The sequence below is a fragment of the Leucopleurus acutus genome, assembly GCF_964270905.1.
Source record: "Leucopleurus acutus genome assembly, chromosome: 3".
Classification (NCBI taxonomy): Eukaryota; Metazoa; Chordata; class Mammalia; order Artiodactyla; family Delphinidae; genus Leucopleurus; species Leucopleurus acutus.
Window position 1 is genome coordinate 115049973 of NC_139145.1, and position 11853 is coordinate 115061825.

Sequence of the window (11853 nt, forward strand, 5' to 3'; positions counted from 1 at the left end):
AATTTTTATGTAAGGTATGAGGTTTAATTAAAGGTTCATCTTTTTGCCTATGAGTGCCCAGTTGTTCCAGCAGCATTTGTTGAAAAGGTTATCCTTCCTCCATTGAAATGCTTTCATGCCTTTGTCAGAAACCTGTTGGACTTATTTGTGTGGGTCTGTTTTGGGGTTCCGTTCTGGTCCATTAATGTGTCTAACCCTTTACCAGTACCACACTATCTTGATTACTATAGCTGTATAGTGAACCTTAACACAGGGAAGACTGAGCCCTCTCAGTTGCTTTTCTTTTCTTTCAAAATTGTTTAACCTATTGTAGTTTCTTGGCTTTTCCATTTAAATTTTAAAATAAGCTTTTCTGTATCTGTAAAACACTTTGCTAAGATTTTGATAGAAATTGCATTAAACGTATATAGATCAACTTGGGGAGATTTGATATCTTTACCACGTTGAGTATTCCAATCAGTGAACATGGTAAGTCTCTCCAGTTTATTTAGGTCTGACTTTCATAAGTATTTTGTAATTTTCAGCATACAGATCCTGTACATGTTTTGTTAGATTTAAACCTAAGTATTTCATTTTCTTTGAAGCTATTGTAAATGGTATTGTTTTTAGTTTCAGTTTCCAATGCTGTATTTGTTGTTAGGTATAAAAGTGCAGTCAATTTTTGTGTGTGGATCTTACAACCTGTGACCTTGCTGACCTCACATATGAGTTCTGGGAGTTTTTGGTAGATTCCTTCTGATTTTCTACATAGACAGTCATGTCATTTGCAAGTCATTTGCAAATAAGAACAGTTTTATTTCTTTTAAATCTGTATGTCTTTTATTTCTTTTCTTGCTTTGTTGCACTGGCTGGAACTTACAGTGCTATGTTGAATAGGAATGGTCAGAGTGGACATCCTTACCTTGTTCCCAGTCTTAGGGAGATAGTTTTTTATCATTACATAAATATTAGCTGTAGGGGTTTTGTAGATGGTCTTTTTCAAGTTGAGGAAATTCTTCTCTATTCACAGTTTTGCTGAGTATTTTTGTCATGAATAGGTGTTGGATTTTGTCAAATGCTTCTTCTGTGTCATTTCGTAAGATCACATGATTTTTCTTCTTTGGCCTGTTGATACTGTGAATTACATGGATTAATTTTCAAATATTGAACCAGCCTTGATTGTGTTATATAATTCTCTCTTTTTTTTAACATCTTTATTGGAGTATAATTGCTTTGCAATGGTGTGTTAGTTTCTGCTTTATAACAAAGTGAATCAGCTATATATATACATATATCCCTATATCCCCTCCCTCTTGCGTCTCCCTCCCACCCTCCCTATCCCACCCCTCTAGGTGGTCACAAAGCACCAGCTGATCTCCCTGTACTATGCAGCTGCTTCCTACTAGCTATCTATTTTACATTTGGTAGTGTATATATGTCCATGTCACTCTCTCACTTCGTCCCAGCTTACCCTTCCACCTCCCTGTGTTCTCAAGTCCATTCTCTACGTCTGCATCTTTATTCCTGTCCTGCCCTTAGGTTCTTCAGAACCATTTTTTTTTTAGATTCCATATATATATGTGTTAGCATACGGTATTTGTTTTTCTCTTTCTGACTTACTTCACTCTGTATGACAGACTCTACGTCCATCCACCTCGCTACAAATAACTCAGTTTTGTTTCTTTTTATGGCTGAGTAATATTCCATTGTATATATGTGCCACATCTTTTTTATCCATTCATCTGTAGATGGACATTTAGGTTGCTTCCATGTCCTGGCTATTGTAAATAGAGCTGCAATGAATATTGTGGTACATGACTCTTTTTTTTTTTTTTTTTTTTTTGCGGTACACGGGCCCCTCACTGCTGTGGCCTCTCCCGCTGCGGAGCACAGGCTCCAGACGCACAGGCCCAGCGGCCATGGCTCACGGGCCCAGCCGCTCCATGGCACGTGGAATCCTCGCAGACCGGGGCACGAACCTGCGCCCCCTGCATCAGCAGGTGGACTCCCAACCACTGCACCACCAGGGAAGCCTGGTACATGACTCTTTGAATTATGGTTTTCGCAGGGTATATGCCCAGTAATGGGATTGCTGGGTCGTATGGCAGTTCTATTTTTGGTTTTTTAAGGAACCTCCGTACTGTTCTCCATAGTGGCTGTATCAATTTACATTCCCACCAACAGTGCAAGAGAGTTCCCTTTTCTCCACACCCTCTCCAGCATTTGTTGTTTGTAGATTTTCTGATGATGCCCATTCTAACTGGTGTGAGGTGATACCTCACTGTAGTTTTGATTTGCATTTCTCTAATGATTAGTGATGTTGAGCATCCTTTCATGTGTTTGTTGGCAATCTATATATCTTCTTTGGAGAAATGTCTGTTTAGGTCTTCTGCCCATTTTTGGATTGGGTTGTTTGTTGTTTTGATATTGAGCTGCATGAGCTGCTTATAAATTTTGGAGATTAATCTTTTGTCAGTTGCTTCATTTGCATATATTTTCTCCCATTCTGAGGGTTGTCTTTTTGTCTTGTTTATGGTTTCCTTTGCTGTGCAAAAGCTTTTAAGTTTCATTAGGTCCCATTTGTTTATTTTTGTTTTTATTTCCATTTATCTAGGAGGTGGGTCAAAAAAGATGTTGCTGTGATTTATGTCATAGAGTGTTCTGCCTGTGTTTTCCTCTAAGAGTTTTATAGTGTCTGGCGTTACATTTAGGTCTTTAATCCATTTTGACTTTATTTGTATAATTCTCTTAATTGCTGAATTAGATTTGCTAATATTTTGTTGAGGACTTTTGCATCTAAGTTTATGGGAGATAATGGTCTGCAGTTTACTTTTTTTTAATACTATATTTGTTAGGTTGGGAAGTGTTCTCTCTTTTTTTTTCTTGAAAGATCTATGTAAAATTGGTGGTAAGTGTTTAAATATTTGATAAGGTTGTCCAGTGGAAGCATCTGGGCTTGAAGAGTTCTTTTTCAAGAACTTTTTAATTACAGATCCAATTTCTTTAATAATTATAGAACTGTTCAGTTTATCAGTTGCGTTTTGGTGGTTTGTAGTTTTCAAGGAATTGGCCCATTTCTTCTAAGTGGTTGAATTTATGAGCATTATGAACAATATTATAAAATCACTTTCAGTATTTTTTCTCCTTTTGTTGGTTGTGGGGTCTGTGTTGACATTCTGTATTTTGTTACTGATACTGGTGATTTGTGCCTTCTTACTCTGTATTTGTCAGTCTTAACTAGAGGTTTATCAATTGTTTTTCCAAAATAAAGCTCTTCATTTCACCGCTTTTTTTTCCTCTGTTCTTTTCCTGTTTTTAATTTCATTGATTTCTGATTGTGTATTTATTCTTTCCTTTCTTCTGCTTGTTTTAGGTTTCTTTTGCTCTTCTTTTTCTAGGTTCATGAAGGAAAAACTTAGATTTTTAATTTGAGATCTTTCCTCTTTCCTAATCTAAGCAGTTAGTGTTCTAAATTTCCCTCTCAGCACTGCTTTAGCTGAATCTCACAAAAGTTGACATGTTGTATTTTCATTTTCATTTATCTATGTATTTCTTTGTTCCCTTTGAGACTTCCTTGTTGACCCATCAGTTATTTAGAAGAATGTTTAATTTCTAAGTGTTGAGTCCTGCTATCTTTCTATTATTGATTTCTAATTTTATTCCATTATAGTCAGACATGTTCTGTGTGTTATTTCAATACTTTTAAATTTGTTGAGGTTTTTGTTTGTTTTGTATTTTGATCCAGGATATAGTGTACTGCAGAGAATGTTTCATGAGTGCTTGAAAAGTGTTTGTATTAATCTTTCATAGATAGAGTGTTCTATAAATGTCAGTTAGATCTTTTGGTTGATGGTGTTACTCAGTTCTTTTATATCTTTGCTGATTTCTTTCCTCTAGTACCTCTGTCAGTTGCTAAGAGTGGCGTATTGAAATCCTCAACTGTATTTGTGGATTTGTTTGTCTCTCCTTTTAGCTTTATCATTTCTTGTTTTATGTATTTTGAAGCTCTTTTGTTTAGTGTACATATTTAGGATCACTGTGTTTTCTTGGTGGATTGATCTTTTTTTTTTTTTTTTTTTTTTTTTTTGCGGTATGCGGGCCTCTCACTGTTGCGGCCTCTCCCGTTGCGGAGCACAGGCTCCGGACGTGCAGCCTCAGCGGCTATGGCTCACGGGCCCAGCTGCTCCGCGGCATGTGGGATCTTCCCAGACCGGGGCACAAACCCGTGTCCCCTGCATCGGCAGGCGGACTCTCAACCACCGCGCCACCAGGGAAGCCCCGGTGGATTGATCATTTTAATATCCCTCTGTGCCCCTCATAATTTTTTTGCTCTTAAGTCTATTTTATCCAATATTAATATAGCCAGTACTGCTCTTTTTTTAATGTTTGCATGATGTATTGTTTTTCCATCCTTTTTTTTTTTAACCTGTATTTCATTATTTTGAAATGAGTTTCTTGTAGACTGGTTTTTAGCTGGTAAATTTAGACCATTCATATTTAAGTAATTATTGATGTGTCAGGGCTTAGAGCCCAGATTATTTTTGACTCATAGAATTCTTCTTACATCCTTAACCATTCATCAATAACCACAAAACACAAGTCAAATGAATTTCTTTCTTTCTTTTTCTTTTTTTCTTCACGGCATGGTGACTGGGTCCTAAGAGAAGTGTTTCCCAAAAGTGATCAATCCAAGCAGCCCATGTGGAAGCTACAAGGCTTCTTAAGACCCAGCTTCAGGTCTTCAGTCCCAGAATGCCATTTCTGCCACATTCTGTTGGTCACACAGTGCCAGACCAAATTCAGTGTAGGAGGTGACTGCACAAGGGTAGGAATACAAGGCGGTGAGGATCATTGGAAGCTGTCTTGGATACTGACTGCCACTACCACTAATTCACATGCTAGAGTTGAAAGCAGAATCATGGACTGTAACTCACCTGTTAACTAGCTAATCACTTTGGGACTCAACTTTATCATTCGTAGGCGGAGGAGGCTGGACTAGATGACCACTTATGTCTCTTCTGACTTTATAATTCTATATTTCTCGAAGTATCTTTATATCTTTTTTCCCCAGCTTTATTGAGGTATAATTAAAATTGTATATATTTAAGGTATGTAGCTTGATGGTTTGATATACATATACATTGTGAAATAAATATTCACCATGTTCAAGCTACTTAACATATCCATCACCTCACATAGTTACTGTTTTCTTTCTTTCTTTCATCAGATGGATTTCTTAACTTGTTTATTATCACATTACCATTTTGCCACCATGTAAAAGGAAAGACTTAACCATTGTTCCAGTAATCTCTGAGCTACTCTAAATCTCAGTTTGACAAACTAATGCAGTTACCATGGGTTCCAGAAGCAGCCAGGATCTAATATTAGAGCGTTTATAGATTATTATAGGTATAGCCAGGCCTGGGTGAATGATCTGGATCACGAAAGAAGCTGGAAACCTTATCCCAGTTGATCAGTACCAAAAGGACTTGACAGTGGCTAGATTATTTCACACTTCTTTCTGAAAAAATAAAGATCTGCCAATAAGGCTTTTCCTTTCCAATGTATGTATGTTTTGATTATTAAAAAAATTGACCATATTTTAGGTCAGTAGTTTATTCATTGCTATAATGAGCCTTGCTACGCCTCCCCCAACATCAGTTTTACCTGAATAACTTGCCCCCAAAAAATCATAACTTGTTTTAAAAACAGTAAGATATCAGTAGGACTGTATCCTGTTGTGTTCTCCTGAGTTCCTTGTACCTGCACATCTGTGCCAAGATTCTTACTTAACCTCAGTCCTGTCATAGTAAGCACTAGAATGAACTGACAGTTTATCCAGATATTTTAAACAGAGGCCCCATTCATTCGAATGACTCCTTCCCAAGGGGAACACTTTGAATGATAATACTTTTTTAGTTTATTCAGGTATTTTGAAGGGTGTCTTTACTGTATAATCACACCTTATATACTGTCTTTTTAAATTATTCCTGACAGTTGTAATTCATTGTAGGAAGGTAAAGTATATGATTTATGGCCTTGATTAAGGTGTGGTTTATGGATTCCAAATCCTAGTTACCACTGTACTGTATGCCTTTGGCTCCCTGTGGCATGATCTTCTTGAAGCAGTGTTAAGTGCTTATTTTCATGTTTATTCTCCTGTATGGATTGGAGGATGAGACCTCTTTTTCGTCTTTATATCCCCTATACCTGGCATCCTGCAAATATATAGTAAGCTTATTGTATGAAATGAGGCTGGTGTATGGGACAGACGGAGCTTTAGCCCTACTTAAGTCAGAGTCCTGTTTTGATAGACTTTGAGGAGTTTTGCTCTATAATAATGGATAGAACAATAATGACTAGAAATTATTTTGGACATCATTGTTTAAGTTCATTTCAGTGATAACACTAAAGTTTGCCAAACAAATTTTACAAGTGTACATTTTGGCTTATCATGTGTTTGACCAAATTCTTTATATTCATTTCATCTTGTTTAATTCCTATAAGCTATTTTCAAGTGGAGTCCATAGGGGAGGAAATATGAATCGCTTACCCAATGAAACGTCCCTGTCACTGATTTTTCACATGTATTCAAACTAACCAGTTACACAAAAATAAATTAGTGGCAATGATTGAATATTTAGGCATAGGATGAATAGCTGTAAAATAAAGTCATGATCCTGTGTTTGAAATTTTCAACATGTGCCTTATTAGTAAAAGAATTACAAGTTCAGCAATAGATTTCACCTGAGAAAAGAGATGTGGATAGAGAGCATCCTTGTATATTATAATTTTGATTTTTATTTACATTGTGAACTATGACAAAACTTTTGGGAAAAGGAAGAGGTAATGGGATTTATTAAAGTTTCTATTAGAATGTAGTATGATTACCATTAAATTATGTCTTTTGTTTTTATGTGAGCTAGGTAATAAAGCTTCTAGGTTAAAGTTTGGATTTTGCACTCATTTAACCAAAGGTGTTTGACCAAACATTACTTTTTGGAAATAAATGTTTTAATGATCACTGTGTCTCTTTCTGAGACTAGTTTAAGGAAATAAAGCTTCCTACTTCCTTAGGAAGTAGACTTATTTGAGGTCTGACATCTGACACTAATGTATTTACCCTCTTATTGATTGGGTTTCCCAGTCATCTCTTTGATTTTTTTTCTTTTTCTATGATTTGATATGTTACAGTCCTTCTTCAAACGATGGATTTTTAAGTCTAGAAATATCCTCCAAAATAAAGATTCCCGTTTTTAATTCTGTAGTGTCTGTCTTCAGGAGGAATAGACAGAAGTAGAAGTTCACATTCAGAGGGGTGCCAGGTTGGTAATTTGGATCAAACTGCATGGGGAGAATAATCTCTCTCCTAAAATGAAGCACAAGGATAAGTAATAACTTTTTATGCATGATAAGCATCAAAAATATGAGCCTGCTGGTCTTTGCTTTTCATTTTTCTTTACCTCTGTCTTTCAGTGAGAACCTCCTGCAGTGTGCGCACGATGTGATCAATAACTCAATAACTTTTTTCATGCAGTAATTATCTCCGTGTGATATTATCTGAACACTGTTTTTCTTTATTACTGAAAAGATGCAGGAGATATTTATATAACCAGCTGATCCCATTTTGGATAAAGGTGCTTTTTGACAGCAGGAGAAATAGTTTATTTTAAATAGCCTTTTTAAATAAATGCTCTATGAAAAGCTTTTTGAGTTAATTTTTGCTTAGCATGAGAGGGTGATTACCAAAGAGGTTTAGATGTAAAACTTGTACTTTGTATATTTTACATTATGATAGTCATTCTTTCTAACTTATAATAAACACAATTAAAATTAAAATATTGAAGAATTTAACATAACAGTAATTTTTTTCTGATTCCTCTAAATCATTTTATATATTTTCAGAGGTATGAGCTAGATGCATAAGTTCTACCATTTCTGCATGTCTCACAGAGATTCTCATTATAGGCAGAGATCCTGCAAGAGTCCCGGATGATGATCCCAGATTGCCAGCGCAGGTTGGAAGCTGCATATACTGATCTTCTGCAGTTATTAGTAAGTAATACTTATCTGTCTTATGTTTCAATTTTTTTTCAATCTAATACACGAAAGGCCAAAATTTTAAATGTTTAACACTGAAAGCTAGTTGGTGACATTTTGTTTACTTGCTCAGTGTACCAGTTTATTTTTAAATAATTAATGGAGTTTAAGTGGTGTTTTAAGTTATACCTCCAGTAAAAGTACTGTGTCTAACGTGTTTATTTATTTAAACTTAATTAATTAAATATATTTGAGTTATCATGGTAGGTATTCATAGTACTAATACTGTCCAGCAATATCTTGAATGATTTGGTTTTCACACATAAAGATCTTTTTTGACACATTAAAGGTGAGTAGTCTGTTTGAAATTTTAAAAGATCCAAACGTTTCAAATGAATTTGGGCTGTTTTAAAAAGGATTTGGAATTCTTTCCAATTCAAACCTAAATCGATTTGAGAGAGTAAAGAAAACCCTGTACAGTAATATTTAGGCAGTGCTCTCATATTAACTTGGAGCTGTATAACACTCTTATCATACTTGCTGGTATAAATGTCTTGTGATACAGTGGCAGAATCATTTTAAAAAGCGTTCTAAGAAAAATGCAAAGTCATCTTTTTTATTTCTTAATAGAGATAAAAGCATAACACTATATACCAGCCGATTATTATTGCTGTTTGATGATAATTTGATGAATTCTATCATTTCCTTTATTAACCTCATTTTATGTTTCTAGTTCTTGAGCTAATATTAATTACCAGCTACATAGCTGTCTCCTGATTCATAGTTTTCCCTATATAACAAAAGTAGTGTGAGGCTTTTTCAGTATGATCATGTATATGTATTCTTGGAAAGAGAGTGAGATTTGTTTTCCCACCAAAATAATATTAGGACTAAATCTGTAGAAAAACAGAGAGAAATACTTACATTTTACTTTACTTTTGACACAGAACTCATATTTATCTAGAGGAACCTTTTAAAGGCAGGAAAACTCTCTTTAAAGCCAAAAATGAAGCTATGGTTAAAAGACAGATGAAATAAAAGATAGATGAAAGCAGGAAATAATTACTCTATTAAAATATTACCCAAAACAAAAGCATCATTTGTATTTCCTGAAAATTGAAATGCTTTTTTCTCCCATGAATGTAGTAGCTGAGAAAGTAATAGAAACTGCTTGAAAAAAATAATATTGTCTTTGGATGATATACTTGTGTGTGAGGATATATTCAGCAGCATCTGTACCCTCGAAGAGCTTATATTTTCCGACAGAGAACAAAGCCATAGTTTAGGTGTAATACAGAAGTTTCAGAAATTCTTACTTGTAGTCTGAATTAAGCAAATCCTCAGTCATTTTTGCTTTAAAATTTCATATTAAATACATATACACACACTTTATTCCCTCTGCCCTGTAACTGTTTGTATATATCCATCTTTTATTGCCTTGAATTGCTATCGCTTTATTTATTTATTAAAAAATCAAAATTTGCTATGCACAGTAACTTAGATGATATTATTTCATTTCTCTGTTACTGTTACAATATGTTAGTAAAAGTTTTCTGTGTAAAATACCAAGGAAAGACTCAATCTTTGAGTCTTTAATCAGAAAATGAAAGCTGCCAGGCTGTTTCCTTGTAGTAGTGTATATAATACTCAATACCAAGCAGACAGTTCACTTTTCTGATTCAAAGATTGTACTTAACTCTGGTGTGACACCAGTAGCCGCCTTTGTCATTGTGAGTAGTTGGAGGATTATTTTGGTCTGAATGTCATTATATATGTAACACACTAGTAAATAATTTTTTACTTTTAGTGCATTACTAATAATAACTCCATTTGTATGGTGATGTGTTGACAAAGTGAGAATGCAGTGTTTTAAAATTTTTTCTGAGGTTTTAATTTAATTACTTAATGCCAGTACCTTTAGATGACCATGTTTTTCACTTATTGTATGAGTATATACAATGAAACAAAACCAAACCTGTTATTTCTTCCCTTACCTGTAATGAGAGAACAGAATTGTTCTTCAGAAATCTGTGGAATTATACTATATTTAGGTGAGGCTTGGGAACCTTTTTGTTTTAATTTTTGAGCTGCTTATGTTGATGGTTTGTAATATCTGAGTAATTAAAGTACTGAAGTTCGAGAAGGATAAACCTAATTATTTATTATATTTAATTTCAGGAGAGTGAAAAAGACTTGGGAGAAGCTGAGGAATATAAGGAGGCACGTTTAGTACTGGATTCAGTGAAGTTAGAAGCCTGAAGGTTTTCTATACAGGGTGTTTTTTTGCATTAAGTCCTGGGATCCATTCCACAATTCATTATTTTTGACCACTGCTATGTGTCCAAGTAGTATGAGAATGTGATTCTTTTTATGCAGTGCATATGTTTTTCTTTGCCTGATTTAATGTGTCAAATAAATGAGTTCACCTAATAAAATTGCTTCTTTCGTACTTTACAGCGTATTTTAATGAACCTTTTATCATTAAGTCATAGCCATTTTTGACAGAGAATTAAAATCTGTTAGGTCCTATTTAAAGTCTAGATATTTTGCTGCTTAAGCGTGGATTAAGTTAAAAATAGGTTACTTTTTTTTTAAGATAAAAATCCAAATTTTGAATATTTTATTCTGAGGAGGATACAACTCCCAGGTAAGAGAGCAAGAACCTCTCTGTGGATACAGCCTTACATATTTATTTCTTCACAGTGAAAGTCCAACATTTCCATCACTATGAACTAATGAGAAACATATAAATCTTTTTCCAGAAAGTCAGATTTATACAGAAAACACCAACCATTTAGATCTTCAAGAATAAGATTCTTATGAACAATAAAGAATTGAATTGTATTTTAAAGGAATAATGGCTGTTGCCAGTGGTGTGCTAGGAAATGTTTAGTGGCTTTTCAAAATGGGAAGGGAACCTTTGGTTTGTAGCTTTTGCTGATTTCTGTAGTGTAAATACTCCCACTGTGACTGATTTCAAGTGACTAACGTGACATCAGCCAAACAGAGCTGGGAAGATACAAGTCAGCTATAGCATGCACTGGCCATAGCCAAACCTGGATTGTCTTGATTGACAAGAAAAAAGGGTATTGTTGCATCACAAAGCTTTTTCCCAGTACTACTGTAAATCCATAACCTAATCATTTGAGTTTATTTCCCAAAAATAAATGACAACTTTAGTTTTCTTATATTTCTAGAAAATGTATATGAGCCTTATGTCACCTACCTAACATGAGCCATGATCTAATGAACCAAACTAGTAATAATAACATTTAAACTTTAAAGCTCATAATTGAAAAAATAAGAGAACTTGAATTTTTGCTGCTATAAAATACATACTTGTAGTATGGTGGGTCTGATTTTGGAAATTGCAAATGATCACTAGAAACTGTAACATTTCTTGAATCTGTCAAAAAGATCAAAGAGAAAAATAATACTATTCTTTCCTAATGTTATTTCTGAAGGCTACTCTGTTTTAAAGCACAGAATGTATCATTTATAAAATAAAACTTACACATTCAGAAAATTACTTCATCAGAGAATAACATATCTGAAGCATTTCTAAATTGAAATGTCATCATTTAAAAACATATTAAAAGGATAGGGAGGGTGGGAGGGAGACGGAGGAGGGAGGAGATATGGGGATATATGTATATGTATAGCTGATTCAGTTTGTTATAGAACAGAAACTAACACACCATTGTAAAGCAATTATACTCCAATAAAGATCTTTAAAAATATAAAACATACTACATGCCATTTTTAAAGTATTTGAGGTAGAAGAGGGGACAAATTAGGAAATAAAAATTATAATTACAATGTAAAGTTTTATAC

General features: G+C 34.4%; 1 protein-coding gene across 1 annotated transcript in view; it reads left to right on the plus strand.

Annotated features, from left to right (window-relative positions):
• Nucleotides 1-10467, plus strand: part of TBCA (tubulin folding cofactor A) — a 102210-nt gene extending 91743 nt beyond the window's left edge. Inside the window, exons 3-4 of the mRNA XM_082836156.1 lie at nt 7948-8034; nt 10198-10467. Coding sequence (XP_082692282.1) covers nt 7948-8034; nt 10198-10278 — 168 coding nt within the window. The 3' untranslated portion in view covers nt 10279-10467. The remainder of the gene's footprint in view (nt 1-7947; nt 8035-10197) is intronic.
• Nucleotides 10468-11853: the final 1386 nt, after the last annotated feature.